This window comes from Paroedura picta, chromosome 13 (genome assembly GCF_049243985.1).
Source record: "Paroedura picta isolate Pp20150507F chromosome 13, Ppicta_v3.0, whole genome shotgun sequence".
Taxonomy (NCBI): domain Eukaryota; kingdom Metazoa; phylum Chordata; class Lepidosauria; order Squamata; family Gekkonidae; genus Paroedura; species Paroedura picta.
Genome location: NC_135381.1, coordinates 16,803,092 through 16,826,418, shown reverse-complemented (window position 1 = coordinate 16,826,418; position 23,327 = coordinate 16,803,092). Strand labels below are relative to the sequence as shown.

The window sequence follows — 23,327 nt, the reverse complement described above, 5'->3', positions numbered from 1 at the left end:
AGTTTGAGGGGGATTGTATTTCTATAGGTTTTCTGAATAGGTAGGCTACAGCAGCAGTCGCTACCACATGGATGTTCTCTACAGGCCATGCTGTTGGATACATGTACCATTTGGGTAGTGCTTTTATTGAGTACTGAAAGAAAGATTAGTAAGAAGATTAAATGCCTATGTGACTACCTAGGCTTCCTTGGGAGTGAAGAAATTTAGTTGAGCAAGCACTGGTGATGCAGTAATGAGATTGCTGGATCCCCTGTCTGCCACAAAGCTTGCAGGGGGACATTGAACAAGTACCCTTTAATGCTAGATTCATATCCTGTCCTTTCCCCAAGTAGCTTCTGGAAGCAGGATACCACTGTTGCACTTCGCATAGATGAGTATCTCTCTCTAGAAGAATGAAATACCAAAATACTCATAGTAAGTTCCATCTTGAAGTAGGATGTTTAGGCTTGCCTTTGTTGGTTCTCCTTAGGATTAGCAAGTTTTCCCCTTAGCTAAATGAGCTTCAGCCCAGAGATGGCCTAAATTTTGTGTATCTCTGATAGATTAGATTTATTTTAGTTGTATTTGGAAACTTCTGTACTTGTGTTTAGTGCATATCTCCAATGGAAGTTCAAGTGACTTTACAGTTGGCTTTCTGTTGACTAGGAGTTTCCCAGCTCTAGATATAGTTCTTCATTTGAGGAAGAGGAACATTCAAAAGTAGCCTAATATATTTCAAGTGTGGCATGATATGGTATGGTATGTATGTATTATCCTAAATTGAAGATTTAACTGACTAGTGGGAGCATCTTGTTTTGGAATACAAATTGTGTTAGGCTCAGAGCTGTCAACTCTAGTATAACTGCCCTGAGCCATATGGAAGGGCGGTATAAAAATCAAATCAATAGATATCACAGCAAGTATCCTTAAGGAAGATGAGGAAACAGTTGCATATTACAATGTTTAGGTAATATGTAGAGTTTTAAAATGATAAAGTTATATTTGCAACCCTGCAGTGATGGTGTCTGGGACCCTGAAAAATGGCATGCATCACTGTATCCAAATTCTGGGAGGACTTCACCAGTGGAAGGACTTAAAAAAGACTCTGATGCAGATCGGACTTCCCTTATGCGCAAGATAGTAGGTGAGTGTATCACAAATGCATTTGGATGCTATGAATCTACACTGCGACAATATTGATAGAAAACTTTCATGTCTTAAGGTGTACCAGGGCAGTACATCCAAATGTGTCCTATCTTATTATCTCAGATTAATAAGCCAGAATTAAATTACTTTTTAGTTCTGAACCAACTAGGTGAGACCTGGCTCTCTTTCTGGTAGCAGCACAAAGTCTATAGCTACATTCTTCATTGTTTCCATTTCCTGTTAAGTTGTTTCTACTTCTCCATGGCTACTAGGGGGGAGAAAGGCAGCAGATACATCCTTGATGGATGGGTTGCCGCTTACATGCAATCATACAGATTGGAGGACATCTCTATCAGCAGCATAAAAATACACAATAAGGATCTTTCAAGGGCACTGATTCTTTTATTTCTTCTCTGAAAGCAGCCTGGACTCAGGCCCTAGTTTGTCCCTTCATGTGTGAAGTAGAAGGTGGGGGATTTGTGTGATTTATATATTTATATACCGTCCTCCCTTAAGGCTCAGGGTGGTTTACATAAAACCTGGAACAGTATAGATATCTCAGTTGTTGTAACAATAATAATGCTGTGGCAACAATAGACAATATAATAGTACAGCACAACAATAGTACAGTAGAACTTTAAATCAACTATTGCATTTTGATGGCCCTGTGGGTTGGACGAATCAGCAGTGGTTCCCATAGGAGGGAGGCTGTGGAGGCCAATGGGAAGTGATTGGTTGAGGTCAACCTCAACCAAATACCTGGCAGAGGAGGTCCCTTTTGCAGGCCTTGCAGAACTGCTCTGGGAGCTTGTTCCACCCGGTGGGGGCCAGGATGGAGAAAGCTCTGGCCCTGGTTGAGGTCATGCGAGCTTCCTTGGGGCCAGGGGTCACCAAGTCGTTGAAGGTAGTGGAGCATAAGGCTTCTTGAGGGGTGTAGGCAGAAAGGTGATCCCTCAGGTACGCTAGGCCCAGACTTCATATGGCCTTAAAGGTGATAACCAGAACCTTAAGCTTGATCTGGGATTTGATCGAAAGCCAGCACAGCTGTAGGAGGATGGGCCGAATGTAGGACCTCCATGGTGGTGCTGTAAGTACCCTGGCCACTGCATTCTGGACTAGCTGTAGTTTCCGGATTAAGATTAAGGGCAGGCTTGAGTAGAGCGAGTTGCAGAAGTCCAGCCTAGAGGTAACCATCACATGGATCACTGTGGCGAGGTGTTCCTGGGCCAAGTGGGGCTCTAGTAGTTTGGCTTGGTGAAGGTGGCAAAATGCCAGCCGCGCTACTGTATTAATCTGAGGCTCCATTGAGAGGGAAGCATCGAGAATCAGAGTTTCTTGGCAGAGTGGGCCACTGATAGCTGCACTTGGTCCAAGTTGGCTAGGCATCCTTCGTCGCTTGGACCCTTCCTGCCAAGCCACAGGACCTCCATCTTTGAAGGGCTGAGCTTCAGGTGACTCTGCTTGAGCCACCTTGTCATTACTTCCAGGCAGTTGGCTAAAGGTTCTGGGGAGAATCAGGGAAGCTATCCATCAGGAGGAAGAGCTGATTGTCATCAGCATATTGGTGACAACCCAGCCCAAACTTCCATTCCGGTTGAGCAAGAGGGCGCATAAAAATATTAAATAGGATTGGAGAGAGAACTGCTCCCTGAGGGACTTCACATTTCAGCTGGTACGGCTTGATGAACTCTCTCTTATTGCTTCCCTCTCCGCAATCCCGGCGGAAGGAAAACAGCCACTGAAGGGCAGTCCCTCTAATCGGAGATGCGGTGAGCTAAAAGCTATGGTTGACTGTGTTGAATGCTTATGCAAGGTCTAATAAAACAAGCAGTACCAATCCACCCTGGTCTAACTGGTGATGGAGGTCATTCAGCAGGGCTACTAGCAATGTCTCTATCCCTAGACAGAGCCAGAAACCAGACTGGGATGGGCCTAAGACCGGAACTTCTTCCAAGTATGCTGACAGTTGGTCCACAACATCTCTGTCAAGCATATTCCCCAGAAACACTAAATGCGAGATGGGACGATAATTGATGGGTTGTCTCAGGTCCAGGGATGGTTTTTTGCGCAGCGGGCAAACCACTGCCTCTTTTAGCTCTTCCGGGAATTCTCCTGTTGAGAGGGTAGTGTAGTAGTTAAGTGGTTAAGAGTGATAGCTTCTAATCTGGAGAGTCGGGTTTCCTTGCTCCTCCATATGCAGTCAGTTGGGTGACCTTGCACTAATCACAGTCCTGATAGTGCTGTTCTCACAGCAGTAATGTCAGGGCTCTCACCCTATCTCACAGGGTGTCTGTTGTGGGGAGAAGAAGGGGAGGCAATGGTAAGCTGCTTTGAGACTCCTTGTAGTGAAAAGCGGGATATAAAAAACAACTCTTCTTCTGCTGTAGAACTAGAGTATGTGAAAGTGAGGACAGGCTGGTGTTTGGCACTTACAAATACAGCATTGGTCAGGAAAGGTGGCAATTTCTGGCAATATATCTTTAAGCCATCAGCCAAAGACTTCCCTGCCGGGATTTGCAATACATCAAGATTGCTTGGCCTCTTTGCACCTGAATGTTATTGGGACCAGCTGGTTCGCGTTGCCTCATTAGATCATCTTAATTGCCTCAGCCCAGCACATCAAAACCCTTGGCTAACTAAAACTGGAGGAGGTTTTTTTTTTTAATTGAGCAGCCTCATTGCGAGTCCTGGCTTCCATCCACAAGGACTCTGATCAGTTTAGACTCTGAAATGCACATATTGGGTAAAGTATTTCCTTAGAGGAGATAGACTTTCCTGGACTATGCTTGTCTCCCAGCTGTAGGGGAGACAAGATATAGTTAGGGTTTTTCCTTTGGACTCTGTCACATTGTTTTATTTGTAGTGCTACTGTGTTTTGTTGTAGCCTTAAAATATCTTTTAAAATACTTCTGTACAAACATTTGGCTGTGGTGTATTTTATTGGCTCTCAGTGTCCTGTGGGACCCGTGGAGGGGCAACCTAAATGTGGCATACCCCTCGGGTGCAAGAGGGAGATCCCAAAAGTCCCTCACAGTGGATGAAGGGTGATAGACTCTCTTGGTGTAGTGGTTAGGAGTGCAGACTTCTAATCTGCCGAGCCGGGGTTGATTCCATGCTCCTCCACATGCAGCCAGATGGGTGACCTTGGGCTCGCCACAGCACTGATAAAGTTGTTCTGACCGAGCAGTAATATCAGGGATCTCTCAGCCTCACCTCCCTCACAGGGTGTCTGCTGGGGGGAGAGAAAGGGAAGGCGATTGGAAGCCACTCTGAGACTTCTTCGGGTAGAAAAAAGTGGCATATAAGAATTTTAAAAATCTTTTTAACTAGTAAAGTCCATTGTGTGCTGTAATGCAACAGGCGTTAGCTCATGGTTTGGTGTCGGTTCTGTGCGTTGCTTGGAAGCTGGCAACCCTAACAGGAGGCCTCTCTGTGCATAACAGTCCTGAGCCAAGTCAGGTTCAAGCACACCTTGGAAGTGTTGAATTCCAGAACATTAACCTTCACCTATCAGGCAAGCTTACCTCCTCTCTGCAATGTTTTCTTGACCTGAAATAGGCCCGGGGCACTATGTGGCTGGTCAGGGGCTGTGGAGGCATTATACCTTTTGAGGTCCCACTTTCAAATCTCAAGGAATATTTCTAACCCGGGGTAGCCAACTTCCAGGTTGGGCTCTTCTGGCATTACAGCTCATCTCCATACTATAAAGATTAACTCTCCAGGTAGAAATGGCTGCTTTGGAGAGTGGACAGGGTAGTTGTGCAAAAGAAAAAGGTGAGGCCTCCCACACAGATTGTTGTGTAGATGAAATACTTGAGGCACAGGATTGTTGTGCAAATGAAACAGGAAGGAAAAGCACCCCCGCAACAGCATCCCGTTTCATCTGCACAACAATCTTGTGCGGCAGGCCTCAAATTTTGGCAGAGTGGCAGAGACATGCATAGCTTGGCTGCACCTTCCCTCAAGCAGCAAGGCCAACCACAGCAGTATTTTAAGTGAGTAGGGATTTTTCAGTGGTCTCCCTGTAAGCCAATGGTTAGGCAGAAGGGGGAAGCTTGCCCCCTCAAAAGAAAGGCACACACATGCCCACAGACTCCCTTGCATTGCCTACAGAAACACGTCTCTCTCCTCAATCAAGGGCTGTTAAGAGGCTCCCTTCACAGCAGGCCAGAAGGGAGGGGGGTGCAGAATCCTGAGCAAGAGCAGCAATTGGCCCTGTGGGGGATATTCCACCAATGGGACGCTTCAGTACCTTCAGCATTTGATCAGGGCATACGGTCACGATTTTATGTATGTGGATGTGCTGTTACTATGTGTTGGATGATTACAGAAAAGTACGTTGTTAGACGGGAACAGAAGGATGCAGAAGTGAATGGCCAGGGGGAATTTAACATCCCTTGAAATTTCTGTTTAAATAGGTCACACCTATATCAGAACACCTTATGGTGAGAAGGGGTGAGGAAGCATCACTATATGTTTCCATATGTCTGCTTTGCAAGGGAAATTCATAATGGCTTGAAAAAATGAACCCTTTCTCCTGTCTCCACTGTCTGAAATTTAGCAGGGAAGCTCTGTTGTGTAAAGTGTTCGCCCGCCACACCCATACGCACACTAGGTGGAAGAAATTATAGGCAGAAATGTTTTCATCTGAAACCCATGAAAACTACCACCTTATTTGAACTGACGTCATTATAAAGGTAAAGGTATCCCCTATGCAAGCACTGGGTCATGTCTGACCCTTGGGGTGACGCCCTCTAGCGTTTTCAAGGCAGACTCAATACGGGGTGGTTTGCCAGTGCCTTCCCCAGTCATTACCGTTTACCCCCCAGCAAGCTGGGTATTCATTTTACCGACCTCGGAAGGATGGAAGGCTGAGTCAACCTTGAGCCGGCTGCTGGGATCGAACTCCAAGCCTTACCACTGTGCCACAAGAGGCTCTCTAGATGTCATTATAAAGAATACAAATATGCAACAAAAAGCTGAAGAGAATAACATTTCCAAGCAGCAGTAAAAAAATTGATTAAGCAAGTTCTGGTAAATTCTCAAGTATCTAAATACTTGCTCTTGATGTATTAAACCTGTATCCAGTGTACTCCTATCTCTAACTCAGATTCATCTTTGAATTAGTATTAAATTATCCAAAGTGGCAAAATTTTGTACTTGAAAGAAGCAGTTTTTGTTTTATTGAGCTTATTAAACTATTGTTAGCATGCAAAATGGCTAAAACCCTATTCCAAATTTTTAGATCCTAGGGAGCGGGTAAAAGAAGATGACATGGATGTGGTGCTCAGTCCACAGAGGCGAAGCTTTGGAGGGGGCTGCCATGTGACTGCTGCTGTAGGCTCACGCCGAGCAGGGAGTCCACTGGAAAAGGACAATGACTGTGTTCGTGTCATTGGTGGCCGCAGGATTGGCAGTGGGAGAATAATTTCTGCTCGGAACTTTGATAAAGACCACCGAAATAGTGAGAAGGACTCAAGAGATGGAAGAGATGGAAGAGATAAAGATCGTGACAGGGAGTACAAAGAGAAGCGCTTCAGGGTCAGTATTTGATCTCAGCACAATGCTTGCTGGAGTTTGGTGTCTCTTTCCTATCAATAGTAGGCAGATTTCCTTCAGGCAGAGATGGCAAATTATCAGGCAGACACCTACAGTTGTGCAGGAAACTAATGTGGTTCATAAATGAGGTGGATCTTGTGCTGCATGAAAACTGCAGTACAGTTGAATTGACAGGTAAAGATCACTTTGCACTTTGTCAGATTCTCTCTTGGGATGAATGAAAATGTTCTAAATAACAACATGTAAGTTTAAAAATTTTCATTTACAAGGCAAAAATTGGTTACAAACATGTGTCTCATAGTCAGTGGTCCCCAACCTTTTTTGGGCCGGGGACCGGGGGGGGCAGGGAGGTGCGGGTGCCAGCGTGCTGGCGGGCACAAACACGCAGGTGCAGCAGCTGTGCGTTTGTGCCCGTGCCTTCCCCCGTGGGTTAGGGGGAGACTGGTGTAGGTGACTTCCTGTTGGCTTGATACCAACATCTTGCTCTGCTCATATATTGTTCAGGGGAGTTTAGATGGAGATAGAATACTGAATTAGACTTCTTGTCTGCATAGGTTATGAGAAATAGAGAATGGTTGTGGAAACATAATCAAATCACAGCACACTTATGGCAGCTTGATAGGATTTCAAGGCAAGAGATGAGCAGCAGTGGTTTTCCATTGCCTGCCTCTATGTAGTAATCCCAGATGTTCCTTGATGGGTCTCCCATCCAAATATTAACCAAGACTAAACCTGGTTAACTTCTGGGATCTGATGAGATCAGGCTAGCCTGGACCAACCAGTTCAGGGCAATATATAGAACTTTTAATGAAACTCACAGATGCTAACGTGAACATCTGACACTAAGATACTAGAAAAGGTAAATTAATTATATACCTCTGAGAGGTGTATATTCATTCTGGGAGGTACGTATATGCCTTTTGAGAGGTGTATATATGTTTTCTTCCCATTCTTTGAGGATTTTTAAACATTCTACCTCTTTGGGAATGTATCCCCCAGATGTTACAGAGAATCAAGAGTCTGTTCTTTCCTATTCTGTTTTTCCTTAGAGAGAATTTGGGGACAACAAGCGTGTCTTTGGGGAACGTCGAAGGAATGACTCTTACACAGAAGAGGAACCAGAATGGTTCTCTGCTGGCCCCACAAGTCAGTCAGAAACCATTGAGCTGACTGGCTTTGATGATAAAATTCTAGAAGAAGAACACAAAGGAAGAAAGCGAGCAAGGCGGCGCACAACCTCTCTGAAGGAAGGTATTTCACACACTGAAATGTAGATGGGCTGGAGCTAAGATGTCCAGCAAGAACAGTTACTGAATGTGAGTTAGTCACTAAACTTTACCAAATGCAGCGTTTCATGGTTGCATCTATAAGGTAGATCATCAGCATTGTAGGACTAGTCTGGCAATGGTCTTCTAAACACGTGTTCGGTATTTGGGGCTTGAATCTGTGCTCCACTTGGGTACACCGTAATGCTGTGTTTCCCACTCACTGAAAAGGAATTCTGTTTAGAGTTTTTTTTATTTAAGTTCATTATTTTTTCTTAGGGCATGATTGCAAGGTTATGGAAGAGAAGGTGTCATCAAGAGCTTCTGCTCTTCAAAATTTAGCACTAAACTAATGCAGTTTAACTCTCCTTTTGAAGGAACTTTCTGTGGACTAAATATACAGTACTTGTAAACATAACTGAGTTCCAGGAGGTGAAACGTAGTGGCTTGGGCTTCTTCTGGAAATTATTATGGCTGTGTTTTATTTTTCCAAGCTGTAGAATGCAATGGTGGAGTACCAGAAGAGGAAGAAACACGGGGTGTTCTGGGCCAGGAAATGGCAACAGACCAGGAAGGCCCAAGAGAAGAACCAGCTCCAGAACCGGCTCCAGGAGAGTTTGATTTCAATGAGTTCTTTAATCTGGATAAGAGTGTTCCAGGCTTGGCTTCAGTAAGTATCACAATAGTCTCCTAAAATGGGTGCCATTGTGTACTAAAGCATATACAGCTCATATAACAGTTCCATATCCATATGACACGCTTAGACTTGTTCTGACACTTACGTAGTCCACTTATGTGCATAGGGGAAAAGTTGTACTACTTCACACTCTCCTTGTGAAAACTGCACATGTCACTGAATCACACCTTCTAAAAAAACTTTGTGCTTTTCAAGCATGTGATTGAGGGAAAGGTTAGCAGAAATTTTCTGTACTCAGTACAAATAAAGGGAATTGCAGATGCTGTATGGAGGTGGGATTGCTTTAGAATAAAACAAGATGTGCAAAACTGTTCATTGGCATTCAAAATTTAATCTTCTTGCCCCAATTAAAGTAGTCACTGGGTTGATATTCTGGAATACCAGTATTGGTATGATTAAGATTAGTAAATAGTTGGGAATCCCCTATAGGGACCATTATAGTCAATGGGGTAAATGGAAAATCAATCCAGGGGTATCTCAGACTGGGGGGGGGGGGAGGTTGAGGTAGAAGCACCAAATTTGCACCATAGCTGCTGGTACCTCACTTACCCCTCCCCCCAAGTTTCAGAAAGCTTGGACTAAGGGGTCAAATGCTATAGGCCCCCAGAGAAGTTGCCCCTATCCTTCACTGTTTCAATAGAAGGCATAGAAGATATTTAAAGAGATTGCAGTCCGTTTAAATCCCTTCAGGTTGTGAGTTTACCCAGAAGACATTTAAAGGAACTGCAATCCTTTAAATGCCCTTAAACGTTGGCAATCCAGTAGTTCGGAAAAATTTTGGCGTTTTTCAGGCTTGGACATTTTGGATAGCTAAAATTCTGGCTGAAAGAGTAAACGGAAAATACTGATATGATTCTTGTCTGATTTTTTTTTTACTCAGTTTTAGCCAAATGTACACTCCTTACTGTATGCAAGTAGACTATTTACATTGTCTAAGCAGCCATTCAAATTTTGGGAAGGAAATTGATCTAAGCATTGCAGATTCTGGTCCAACAACTCTACTGAGATTTTGTGAATGTTGACTTGTTCATCAGATTTAATTTTGTCTGAAATGTTGCTCATTTCCCCTCATAATTCAGATGATAGAAGATGTCCTGGGGGAAGGCTCTGTCTCTGCCAGCAGGTTCAGTCGCTGGTTTTCTAACCCTAGTCGCTCCGGGAGCCGTTCGAGTAGCCTTAGATCTACACCTCATGAAGAACTGGAAAGACTGGCAGGTAACCCAGTGTTTTCAGGTATCATTTTCTTTCTATTAGAAGAAATTAGGATTGTAAACTCTTCCTCAGTGATTGCTGACTGTGTAAATTATGATGCTTCAGCTTCTGAAGCAAAGCTTGGACGACCATGTCAAACATCTTTACGAAGAAGAGGAGAAACTTCATTGTGTTTCGGGTTGCTTAGCAAAAAATCTCACAAGGCAGTCCTCCTGGTTTTTGCTGTTGCAGGTCTAGAACAAGGCATTCTGTCCCCTGGTCAGAACTCTGGAAACTACTTTGCTCCCATTCCTTTGGAAGACCATTCAGAAAACAAAGTGGACATCTTAGAAATGCTACAGAAAGCCAAAGTGGACTTAAAACCCCTCCTCTCAAGTCTCTCAGCCAACAAGGAGAAGCTTAGAGAGAGCAGTAAGTCTTCCCTTCTGCTGTTGTGATCCTATGATGCCTTAGGCAAAAACATGTTCAACTGCCAAGTTCTGGTTCTCAACCAGGAAGTACTAAATACTACTGGGATTCCCATGGATATCTGCATTGCCTTGGTATTGTCTGACCCTTATCCATAAGATGACAGCAGGATTATAAATGAAGCTCCAGTATCAACCATACCTGGCACCTGAATTTGTTTCCATATTGGAAGATGGTGAAAAAGTCAAGCACTGCTAAGCTTGAGAGTTGAGCAGCTCTTGCTATTTACACTTCCAAGTTAGCACCAAAAAACACCTGTTGCCTCAGTAACTTAAGCAACACGTTCAGCAGCTAATCCGAAGTCTGTGGCTTTTATTTGGGTTATCGCCCTTAAAACTGAATTAATAATTTGCTAGGACATGAAATGGCAGCCATACTCATGAGGAAAAAATGATGGGAAAAGAAAGTTTTAATAACGAATGCTCCTGCTGGAATGTCTATTGGTGGTTGGGGCCCCAAGTTTTTAAATTGCATGTTAACAGAAGACTTGCATGGATGATTTGAAATTGCATGCATGTGGTTTATGCATGTTCGAGAGGCTCTACATGAGCTTAAATTTCAAAATCTCTGGAAGTAAGCAGCAGTACAGGAGTACAAACAAAACTTCTAATGAGCTCAACAACTCTTCTGTGTGCCTTAATCAGCAGGAAGAATCAAATGTCCATGACCCCTCTAGAGATGCTGGACTAGTATGCATGCCAGGAAGAGAGTGATCCTTGGTACACCTTCTTCCCACATTATTGCCAAGTCTTATTCTCAACTTAAATGACTTTTCTGCTGCCACTTTGCCACATGCGCTTTTTAAAGAGGCATGTCAATCGAACATATGCCTTTGTTTGTGCAAATGGTGAAGCTTCTTAAAAGCCAAATGTGTGTGTGTTCTGCTTAGGTACGCAATTTCTAACGGAAACCAAAGACTGCTGCCTCCTCCTTGGTGCTTCTGTGGCACATCCTGTGATCATTGACTGGAAGCCTCTTGCCTAGATGGCTGGACATTGAAGCACAGAGCATGAGCTGTTTAGTGATGCTTTTGTGGTCTTGCATGACTAGTACGGGGAATCCTGACAGCCAGTCTCATGCAGCAGTGCATTCCCTGTCTTGATTGTCTGGGCTTTATGGTAGAAGTAGGCAACTTGCTGCTTGATTAGGCTCCTGAAAAAGCACAAATGCTACCACTTTGGTAAATCCGAGACAGTGTGTACAACAGACTACTGTGGTGCTGGTCATTTGGGTAGCTGCTTCTGAGATGAAGAAAGTAGTAGTTGTTGAGGTGGTGATGAAATTCCAAATCTTGCTAGAGTTCAATGACATACAATTTTGTATTTACGAAAATGGAATGATCTGTTAAGTTTATATAATCAATCATCTCCAGCTCTCCAGAGTAATCCTTGTGGCTCAGGATACAGAAGTATCAATAAATGGCCTAGTAGTACAGTCTTCTGTAAATAGAATACGTACTTCTATATGCTGCATACTGTTCATCTGCATACAAGCAAAGAGATGCTCTGGGTAGGCTACATGAAGTATCTGGCATTAACAAGAATCCTGTATTTAATTTTTTTGTCAAAAAAGCTTAAATCATGAAAGCCATCAAGGCCACTTTGTTTATTCATTGATTTAATTAGTTTTATCCCACCCTTCTCCCAGAATGTTACAGTTAAACTATCTCTAACTTGAGCTTTTGAGTGGAATGAATGGTTAAAATTCTTACTTGGTGCCTTGCTTTAGCTTTCAAATTGCATGTTGTCTCATTGCCTAGGAGCATCATTAGAGCAACTTTTTTACCATTGAGAACCTCCTGAAACATTCTTCAGGCATTGAGAAACCCCAGAAGTGGCGCAATTGTGCAGAATCTGGTTGGGGAGCATAGCTGTGTACATGCCCACCTGGGGCCCCTCCCCTTCCCACTTCCTCCAAGCCCATCATTGGCCATTTTAATGTATTAAATTAACTCCCACACATATGGGAAACCCTTCCAGGGCCATCAAGAAACCTTAAGGCAGGGGTAGTCAAACTGCGGCCCTCCAGATGTCCATGGACTACAATTCCCAGGAGCCCCTGCCAGCAAACTCTGTCGGGCTCATGGGAATCGTAGTCCATGAACATCTGGATGACCACAGGTTGACTACCCCTGCCTTAGAGCACAATTCACCAGGAAGTGTTGTGGTTCCAGTCCCATTCATTTAAATGGGGTTTGCATAGGAGCACTTCTCATTGGACTGTGCCTCATGCTTTTAATGTCAATGACTGTATTGTAGCATTGTGTAGTGCTGTATACTTTTTAAGAAGGACACAAGCCTATTTACTAGCTTGCAATTCTTGCATATTTACAAATGGGACTTATGCATTGACTTGGGTCACCAATATCTTTGAACTATTTCCTTATTTGATGTTGGAACGGTCTGAGAAAAGTAACCCCTCATTAAATGTTGATAAGCTTAAATTTTGCGTGACCTTAATATACCAGTCCGAACAGTGATCTGGAACAAAGCTGATGCTTATCTTCTCTATCGTTCCAATTTTAATATCTGTGCTGCCGGAGCAAGCGTTGAACAAAGCTGATGCTAACTTCCAGTTTTGATTTTGCTGGTACCACTGAGCCTCGCATTAAATGGCGCCACGTTTTTAACTCTTCCTCCTCCCCTTCCTCAGCACATTCAGGAGTTGTACTTTCAGTAGAAGAAGTAGAAGCTGGACTGAAAGGCCTGAAAATGGGGCAGGAGGGGACAGTGGCAGAACAGATGGAGGAGGCACTAAACATGACAAACTCCCAACAGCCTAAAAAGGATGGTGATATGTCTGCCTTCAACAAGCTAGTCAGTACTATGAAGGCAAGTGGAACGCTCCCTTCACAACCTAAAGTCAATGTAAGTAAATACCTCATGCCGCTAAATTCCATGCACTGCTCAGGTTTGGAGTGAACTGAAACTGCTTGCTTGGGTTGTATAACAAGTAGGCTATAAACACAGGTGTTCAATTTTGTTTTATTTTATTTATTGGTTTTAGTTTAATATACGTCCCCTCCCCACACGTAAGCTCAAGGCAGTTGAGTGACTTGCAGCCTCTGAAGACAAGCCAGTATGGTTGAGACTTTTCCTGATTGCAAGTGGAAGCTTTCAGGTTCAGCGCAACATTCCCCAGTATGGAGGTGGTGCAAGGAGTAATTCTTCTTCAATCACATAAAATTCAAGAAGCATTTGATTCAAATGAGCTGGCTGAGTCCTCTCTTCTCACGACCCAGAGACGTATCCAATTGAACACCGCCTTCTGTGACTCTTGTTGGGATGTTCCTTCAAGCCTCAGAAAAGGGAACAAGACTTTCCTACAAGCCTGGAGAAGCTTCTGCTTCCTGGGTAGAGAGCTTCCTGCAATCACAGTTCTCCTATCACTCTGCTTCCTCCAGAGCAGTGACTCTCAACCTTCCTAATGCCACGACCCCTTAATACAGTTCCTCATGTTGTAGTGACCCCCAAACATAAAATTATGCAGCTGTTCTTTTACAGAAATTAAACGGAAACTGACCAATGGCATGAAGATCCATTGTTCATGATTGGATATAAATTGGTATTTTCCCTGGATTTCTCAGTCCAGTTCTGCCTCTTGTCCCACTATGCCGATCTTGCTCTTTTCCACTGCTCAAGACCAGACGAACACTATCTCGATCTACCCCGCAAGGCTGTTGTGTGGATGGCGCCTCCCTGGCCAAGCTGCTTGCCCTGCCATGACCCCTGTGAAAGGTTCTTTCGACCCCCAAAGGGGCCCAAACCCCCAGATTGAGAACCACTGCTACAGAGCCTCCTTTATACCCGTTATCCCTTCTGATACCTCCTCTCCCTTGCTGTCCCTTTCCATTTGCTGTCTCCCTTGCCTATGTCCACTTTTCTTCTGTTCACTGCACCTGCCTGAAGCTTGTCTCGCCCTGCGAGTTCTGCTTGCTGTCAGCCTCTTGGCACCTGGTTAAACAACAGCTGTGAGTGTTAACTGCTGGCCAACATGCTGAGAACCAGCCCACTGACAGCTGCAATTTTCAAGAGCAAGTGGTGAAGTCCAGGGTCCATGCTGCCACTGCCAGGGTCTTATGACTGTGGTCTTTGACACATACGTAATCTTTCTGGCTGTGTCATGATACAGGAACTGTTCCTGGAATTACTTTGCAGATGTGAAGTAGTTTTGTGCAGTTCTATATGCTGTTTGTAAGCAGTAAACCAATGATACTCAGTGGCTCAGATGCCACATGTGACTGTTCAACATAACACCTATGTCTTTTTGTATTGTTCCTCATTGTGACTCCTGATTCAGGTACTCCTTTGTAGCAGCATCAGCTTGTCCTCTAGCTCAGCTGTCCCCAGCCCCAGGACCGGGACCGGTCCGTGGATCAGTCAGTACAGGGCCGCGGCTGCTCCTCATCCTCCTCCTTGGCTGCTGCCTCAGGGGCTGCCCTGCCACTCTGCCACTGGCTCACCTTTGGTGCTCTCCGGCGGCTGCCATGGCTGGGGCTCCCCCTCGGCATGGCACTGCGCAGCAACTGCTGGCAGTACCCCCAAGTGGGCTGCGGGAAGTCGGGGGCATCAGCGGGAAAGCAAGCAGAGCCGGGGCTCAGGCGGCGGCAACACTCCTCGGCAAAAGACTACCCCCCCCAGCCTCAGTAAAATTGTCAAGTGTTGACCGGTCCCCGGTGATAAAAAGGTTGGGGACCACTGCTCTAGCTGTCAGTTTTCTATATGTAGGCTAGTTTGCAAGACCACAGCTGCTTGGGAAGGGCAAGTAATTCTGTCTACAGTCAATTTCTGAACTAGTATGGTTAACCTCAGAGTGAATTGTTAAATAGTATTCCTGATCCAAAGGGTTTGACCACTATCGTATCCCAAGAGACAATCATCCGATCAGATGAGATCTGCTCTTCTGAGATATCTGAGCTGAAGAGAGCTATGCAAGCGACTGCACTATGCACTTCCCTTGATTGACAGCATGTTTCACTCAGATTACAGGTTTATTAGATAGGATTCTATATACCAAAGAATGGGTGAAGTAGAGGAACAAACTAACAACTTTATTGCTCCACATAAATACTACTGTCTCCTAAACACTGCTGTGCTGAATACCACGTTAAGGGCTCAATTGTACTAGTGTCAGTTAACTTCTGGTATGGTAAACAAGGTCTGAGGCCACATGTTAAGAACTGGCTGGCTGCTCTTTGGGAGCCTGGCACAACGCTCTCAATTGACACTTGTTGCTATGGATGGTTTTATAAGCATTGATCTGTGGAAATGATACGTAAAAATGTAACCTTCTTTCCAGCAAACCCTTGAAAGCCACTTGATAGCTCCTCCTGAGATGCCGGGCCAGCCAGCCAAAAAGAATATCTTACAGGTAGTGTGAAATATCTTTTACTTGTTAGGAGCCAATTGGGGGACCTGTTTTTATAGTCAAAGGCAAACTTAAAAATTGGAATCCTATTGTGTCCTTTGATGGAATGTTAATTTTAGAAAAGCAAGAGTTTATACTTTTATGCCGCTTTTCTCTCTCAGAGGAGTCTCTTAAGTGGCTTACAATTGCCTTCCCTTTCCGCTCCGCACAGCAGGCACCCTGTGAGGGAGGTTAGGCTGGGAGAACCCTAATATTAATGCTCTGTCAGAACAGCTTTATCAATGCTGTGGCGAGCTGAAGGTCACCCAGCTGGCTGCATGTGGGGGAGCGGGGAATCAAACCCGACTCGCCAGGTTGGAAGTTGGTGCTCCTAACCACTACGCCAAACTGGCTCTTTGGTGCACCACTACATTGGTGCATTGTATGGATTTGGGTGATTACAAATTTAATTTTGAAACTTTGCTGTGCAAAAGCATATTATAGCAGGAGTAGGGTTACGAACTTCACAGCTTAGCGAAGCAGATCTGGACTGGAAGTCAAGCTGTGTTGTAGCCTTTCAATTATTGCCCTGCCTGCCTTTAAACCTATATTAATTTGTTTTGGAAAGAATGACTTGCAAAAGTTTCCCTACCAGTTATCTGAAAGCACTTATTGAAACAGGCAGCTTAGAATGCCAGTTCTAGGACTAGGTTCTCAAGACTGCATCTGATTCCGATGTATGTTTTTGTGGAAGCCTTAGTCCTCAGAGAACACTTGCATGGAAAAGCAGTCATTAAATTGATGGGTTTTTTCCTTCAAAGGAGATCCTTGGGCCACCTGCTGGAAGATCAACGTCCACCAATGTCCTCAGTGGCTTGATGAGTGGCTTGGAACCTGTATCACTTCTTGGACAAAGAGTACCATCTCCTCCAATTTCACAGATGTTTCCCACTCGAGCTGCATCTGCTGACTATTTGAGACATCCAGTCCCCTCTCCAATAGGTAAATACTTCCCTTTAGAAACGTTTCTTCCTAAATGGCCTTTATTACATCTCATTCTATAGGTATCCAGTACAGCTGAGAGCTTCCAACCAAGACTATAGAGCTTTTGAATAATATTTTCATCAAAACTATCATGCTGGCCTAAGTCATCAAGTCAGTTCTCCTGTTTCAGAGAGCTTATAGCTTTGTTCTATTAAGTTTGTTTTGAGCTTGTAGTAGCACACAGTCCAAGAGATCTGGCCAAGAAAACCTTCTATATTCTGGGACAAAAGTACCAAAGGGACTTAATGTCAACTGCTCACTGTCTTTGTAGGCTTTGGACCAGGTTCTCAGCAGTTGCTTGGCGATCCATTTCAGGGAATGCGGAAATCAGCAAGCCCAGCTGCAGCACAGGTGAGTTTTGAACATCTGCTTTTCAGGGTCTCATCTGAAAACGTGAGTCAGAAGAGAGAGATCATCAAATAATATATTACAAAGTATTATGAGTATTACATGTAAAAAAATTTAGAGCCCAGTAGCACCTTTAAGCAGCAGTTTTATTCAAGGTACTAGTAATCAAGCCCGCTGTAATAAAAATACAGCGGGCGCTATGCAAGGGGTCCCCCGGCAGTCGCGCGCAGCTTAAGCTAGTATGGTTGGAATCCTAGAGCAGGATTTGGAAGGCCTGAATTCAAAATTAATTAAATAATCTTCTCTCCTTGCTGGGTGATCTTGGGCCATTCATTCTTTCCTGTGGCCTAACTTGCCATACAAGAGAAGGCACAACAATGTACATTCCCTGAGCTCTTTGGAAAAAGGAAAAATGTACTACATTAGAAAACCCAACCATATCTCAAAACTGGATTTATTGAAGCTTGTGTAGAATTGAGAAGCACAAGAAAATGCTTAACTTTTAAGCAATTGAATTTCTAGCTTGACTGAATAATTTGCCTCTTTGTAATTGCACTTCACAATCATCAGTGGTAATATGAAAATATTATTTTGTTAGTATGAACCTAAGGTAAAAGGTAAAGGTGTCCCCTGTGCAAGCACCGGGTCATGTCTGACCCTTGGGGTGATGCCTCTAGCTTTTTCATGGCAGACTCAATATGGCGTGGTTTGCCAGTGCCTTCCCCAGTCATTACCATTTTACCCCCCAGCAAGCTGGGTACTCATTTTACCATCCTCGGAAGGATGGAAGGCTGAGTCAACCTTGAGCTGGCTGCTGGGATCGAACTCCCAGCCTCATGGGCAGAGCTTTCAGACTGCATGTCTGCTGCCTTACCATTCTGTGCCACAAGAGGCTCTTAGTATGAACCTACGTCATGTTAAAAGTTTCACATTAAGTACTAAGTACTAGCATCCTGCAATATGCAATACCAACCAGTTTTTAATAGCACTTGATTACCTCAAGGCTTTGCTTTTAAATTATTCCATGTTATTTCCTTTAATTCAGGTGAGTCAACTTGAATTACAGCAAGCTGCATTGGAAGGGCACTCTGTACCACATGACTTAGCCATGCAAATGTCAAACTTCTACCAGCCAAGCTTTGGTAAACTACAAATGGACAAAAACAGAGATGGCTTCAGGAACAGGTAAGCCTAAACTAGATCTGCCATCGTAAACCAGTGCTTCTCCCTTTTTTTGCAGATGGTCCATAAGAGTGCACATTGAAATTCAGATCTAATATCTAGGAATAAGAAACTGTACTGGCTTCAAAAAATTGAAATTTGATTTCCATGTACTCAGTACTCATGGTATGATACCATGTACTTTGGAGTAGGAGTAGCATGCCTTTTGTCATCATTGTGTTCATTCTTTACAGATCTCAGATTGGTCAGTACGGTTTTCAGTGAAACTATTCCAGCAGAGTAGAGCCTGAAAGGACTTGATAAGTTATAGTAGCTTGTCTTTCACCTTCCCAGCCTAGCTATCCCTGTGCTTAGAGTAAAAGGTCCAGCTAATTTGTTCACAATGTCAGGGAGAAAGGCTTGATGTTTTGCCCAGGAAAATGAAACGTTGGACTTACCTGGAGTTTTATTCTTTCCAGTGGGGCAAAGTCATCCAGAGTGGTTAAGTCATGCCTCTGCTTGCCTAGGCAGGGTAATTGTAATGCAAATTTCTTGCAGCCACTTAGCTGGTGACCAGAGCCTGACCTTCCAGTTGTTCCCAAGCCCTGCTGCATTCTCATATAATGTCAGACTGTTGTTTGTTTGTTTATGTAATGTGTTTGTGTGTGTGTGAGTGTGCACTCTATCCCTTGGGTGGGATATGGATGACTTCACCCCACTGGAGAGTAGAAACCTTCAGTTGAGTCCAGTGTTTCGTTTTTACAGTGGGGCCGAAGTCATCCAGAGTGATTAGCAGTACCCAAGCTGTGCGCGGGGTGGGAGACTGTCACATTCACCTAGAGTTATTTGTTGCAAGACACAACAGCCAAAATCAGCCTCCAGAGAGACCAACTGGTGTCTGCGGTAGTATCTCATGAAGGTGGAAAAAAAATATCATGTAGCCATATGACAGATCTCCACCACCAGTGCACTGATAGAGAAGGCCATGGACAATGCTGTAGTGCAAGTGGAGTGCGCCATGATCCTCCCTGGAGCAATCTTGCCCTGGACTTAATAGGGCTTGATAAGGACCTATTTGACCCAAAGCCTGTTAAGGCCTGTTTGACCCAATAGGCAATGGTGGCCGAAGAAACTTTCTAATCACTGTTTGTCCTGCTGTGAGAGATGAACAGTGCCTCCAACGTGGGTCCATTGGATGAGTGGCGGTCTGGAGGTCCAGGCTGCTCCTCAGGGTCTTCGGCAGCCGCCTCTGACCCTTCTCACTGTTTGTCTCCTGCAGCGTGGTCGGTCCTGGCTCCAGCCACCTGTGGGTAAGTGGGAGCTGTGGAGAAAAAACTCTAGCAGTTTTTTGGGGAACTGCAGTTGCAGGAAGTTGCTTGTAGTAGAAAGATATCCTCTTTTCACAGCTGTTTTGTTGGTTTGTTTTTGTTTTGTAAATCCAATGGATTCTATTGATCAGAAGCAGAGCTCAGGATCTCCTACCTAGGCAGTAGAGCAATCTAAACTGGAAAGTCAGACTCTGGTCACCAGCTAAGGGGCTGCAAGAAATTTGCATTACAATCGCTGTACCTAGGCAAGCAGAGGTGTGACCTAACCACTCTGGATGATTTTAACCCCACTGTAGGAGAACTGAGTCAGTCCTATATATCATTACTGACTTTGATGTGAAACGTGGGTCCAGTGATTTTGTTGCTAATAGATCTGTAAGGAAGAGTGTCATTAACATGTCTTTTCTGTAGGCAGCAACGGATGACTAAATCTCCTGCTCCTCTTGGCCACAGAGGGAATGCATCTTCTCCAGCACCTGCTGCTTCAATAACCAGCATGGTTAGTGCCTCTATGCCCTTATAAAGATGTGCAGCCTAACACTTTTTAATTTCAAGTTATATGTATATAATGTAATGTATATAATGTAATGTTATACATTACCTAAGAAGGAATTTAATGTAATGAGTCTACTGATGGAATGTACAAAATGAAAGGCTTTGTTTTACTAGGTTGATCCTTTAAAAATATTATAAACATTTTCATTATTAAAAGTGAAACAAAGTCTTAGAAAAGAAAAAAATAACATAAGACAAAAATAGCATTGAAAGTAGAGCGTTATATCATAACTGTTTTCCACTTTTGCCTCTATCTACATATATAAAACGTGAAGGGTATGTCTCACAATATGCCAGCCCTCTGATTGGACCTAGGGGAGAGCCCCCCCCCCCCCAGGGCCACTCAGAGAAACTGGCATGCTGTCAGTAACCGCACCAGGGACTCTGCTCCTTGCTGGGAGTCTTTTATCGGAATTTGTGGGTCTTTCCATTTCTTCGCATTGGAACAGTGTTCTATATTGCTTGTCCATTTCTTCTTCCATTAATCCTAATAAGAAGGCCTCTGGTTTTAAACTGTAATCTTAGATTTAAAATAGTATGGATTCCGTTATATCTGTACCCGAAATATTTTAGCTTTGCCACTGGACCACCAAAGTTGGAAAAAAAGTACCGGGAACTTCTTTACACTTCCAGCAAATATTTGTCATTCCCTTATGGATTTTACTTAAAGTCACAGGTGTGAGTGTATTGGCTCATAAACTTTCAACTACAAAAACCATAGCACTTTCCCCTTGTGACTCTCCTTGGGTCTCCCTGGTCTCAGGTGCCCTTTAGGGATTTTACTGGTAGAGACTGGTTTATTATATTGGATATTCATTTCTGGTCTTTGGTTCTTTGCAGCTGTCTCCTTCCTTTACTCCTACCTCAGTAATACGCAAGATGTATGAAAGCAAAGATAAAAGCAAAGATGAACCCAATCCTGCAAAGCTGAAATCCAGTGAGAAAGATGATAGTCCAAGGGCGCATGAAGGTACTGTGTGTCATGATAGAAAAGGAGAGGCGAATAATGTGATTGGTGTAGGCATCTAAAAGCAAGTCAGAATGATGCCATGCTATACACTGAAGTCCTTGCCACTAAAACCAAAATTCTTACCTTGGAGTGCGGGCTTCCCCTACCCCCCACACACAGTATTTCTCACAGGTCATCCACTTGCATGTAGCCAAAGCTTGCTAGTGATTAGCTTTTGATGTAGTAAGATTCTGCTCCTAGTTAAAGTACCTCAGCAGACCTAGATTATGAGAGTATATAGAATTGTAGGTTTCTTCGGATGTCCATTAGGGAGTAAAGCATTTGGAAGAAGTCTCTGTAAGTCCTTGGGAGAGCACTATGCAAGAGCAGGGAATTGTACAAGCCATTGGGATTGTGCTTTTCTCAAAACCATGGACCCTGCATTCTTGCCTCCATATCCTTCATTGTTGTACCCACCATGAAATGGTCAGTATGTATCTTGACCTGGTGACAGCTGGGGCACCCATTCAGGCATCATCACTGTGACCTTGAGCTAATTTTTCCCCTTTTGTTCCTCCCCTGCCTGTGAAAGTAATTTTGGCTTATTTAAAACCCAATAAAGCAAGGTGAACATGGGAAGGGCACCTTGTAAGCTCTCCTGAGCTGTGTATATTTGAAGAAAACCTGTGATGGCCACATAGCTGTGGTGACTTGCATTCAAAAGATGTGTTTTCTTTACAGAGAGCCTCCTGCCATCTCGGTCTGTAGACCATGTAGATCAAGAGAATGCTCCCTCCATTGGCACCAAGCTAGCATCACTGCAGCGCACATCATGTTCAACTCCACTTTCTCAGACGAATCGTTGCACCAAAGAACAAGACTATAGGCCAAAGGTCACTGGAAGAAAGACACCTACCATGGCTTCCCCAGTGCCTGGAGCTCCTTTTCTCCGACCTGTCCACCAAGTCCCCCTGGTTCCTCATGTACCAATGGTACGACCTGCTCATCAACTGCCCCCAGGATTAGTTCAGAGGATGCTGGCACAAGGTGTTCATCCACAGCATCTTCCACCTCTTCTACAAGCAGGTATACTTTATTCATAGAATGGGAATTAATTGGTTATTGAACAATAACAAAGGATTTTTTTTAATTAACACATTGAACATGAGTCACCAGTGTGACTCGGTGGCTAAAAAGGCAAACGGGATTTGGGGCTGTATCAAACGGAGTATCATGTCCAGATCATGGGAGGTGATGGTACTGCTTTAATCTGCTCTGGTTTGGTCCCACTTGGAGCACTGTGTTCAGTTTTGGGCACCATAGTTGAAGAGGGATGTTGACAAACTGGAGCATGTACAGAGGAGAGCAACAAAGATGGTGAGGAGTTTGGTGACCAAGATGTATGAGGAAAGGCTGGGGGAGCTTGGTCTGTTTAGCCTGAAGAGGAGACGACTGAGAGGGGGGTCTGATAGTCATTTTCAAGTATTTAAAAGGGTGCCATATAGAGGACGGAGCAGAGTTGTTCTCCCTTGCCCTGGAGGGACGGACCAGATCCTATGGGATGAAATTAATTCAAAAGAAATCCCATCTAAACATCTGGAAGAAGTTCCTGACGGAGCAGTTTCTCAGTGGAACAGGCTTACTCGAGAGGTGGTAGGTTCTCTATAAAGTGTAGACTGATGTCAAAAGGCATTAATGGTAACAGGATCGATGTACGCTGGAAAAGAAAACTCAAAGTCCTCCTGGCTCGCTGTTCATAGGAATAAGTTCTCATCAGCACCACCAGACCATCATTTATATACCACCCTCCTTTGCGGCTCCTGGCAGTTTACAATGAAAATGGAGGTATAATATAAATTTTTGGTATAATACACAAATTCATGAACTTTTACATGTAACTTGTGACAACTTTTCTGACACTAAAGGGCATTTTAATTTTACAGATTCTGCACATGTGTAACTGTTAACTGCAATAATTGTGTCTTTGGGAGTATTTTCAGTTACCACTGAGCACAGTTTGGGGGGGGAGGGGGGCTTGGGTCTTTATTTTTGTTTTCATTTGCCCCGACTGAAGGCCCTACAGAATTGTTTCAGCTCTGGAAAGGCCCTGATCTCTTCTGGGAGCTCATCCCCACCTAGTGGGGCCTGCCTCTGGTCAAGGCCAGACGTACTTCTCTGGGGCCAGGGATCACCAGTTGATATTTGTGAAGCCCTCCCTGGGGGTTGTAGGCAGAGACGGTTCCTCAGGTATGGCCTTGAAGGTAATTACC

At 44.1% G+C, this 23,327-nt stretch overlaps 1 protein-coding gene across 4 annotated transcripts in view; it reads left to right on the top strand.

Moving 5' to 3' along the window:
- The window catches only part of EIF4ENIF1 (eukaryotic translation initiation factor 4E nuclear import factor 1), a 30,102-nt gene that overhangs the window by 4,417 nt on the left and 2,358 nt on the right, over positions 1-23,327 (top strand). For 2 of the 4 annotated variants that reach the window (XM_077307850.1, XM_077307849.1), the window contains exons 4-17: positions 996-1,123; positions 6,371-6,666; positions 7,734-7,935; positions 8,444-8,619; positions 9,726-9,861; positions 10,090-10,269; positions 12,979-13,193; positions 15,625-15,696; positions 16,494-16,674; positions 16,988-17,067; positions 18,110-18,249; positions 19,965-20,052; positions 20,949-21,078; positions 21,799-22,143. In XM_077307850.1, coding sequence (XP_077163965.1) covers positions 996-1,123; positions 6,371-6,666; positions 7,734-7,935; positions 8,444-8,619; positions 9,726-9,861; positions 10,090-10,269; positions 12,979-13,193; positions 15,625-15,696; positions 16,494-16,674; positions 16,988-17,067; positions 18,110-18,249; positions 19,965-20,052; positions 20,949-21,078; positions 21,799-22,143 — 2,369 coding nt within the window. Of the gene's footprint in view, positions 1-995; positions 1,124-3,756; positions 3,869-6,370; positions 6,667-7,733; positions 7,936-8,443; positions 8,620-9,725; positions 9,862-10,089; positions 10,270-12,978; positions 13,194-15,624; positions 15,697-16,493; positions 16,675-16,987; positions 17,068-18,109; positions 18,250-19,964; positions 20,053-20,948; positions 21,079-21,798; positions 22,144-23,327 lie in introns of those variants that run through there. The other 2 variants (XM_077307852.1, XM_077307851.1) reach the window with 2 other exon arrangements.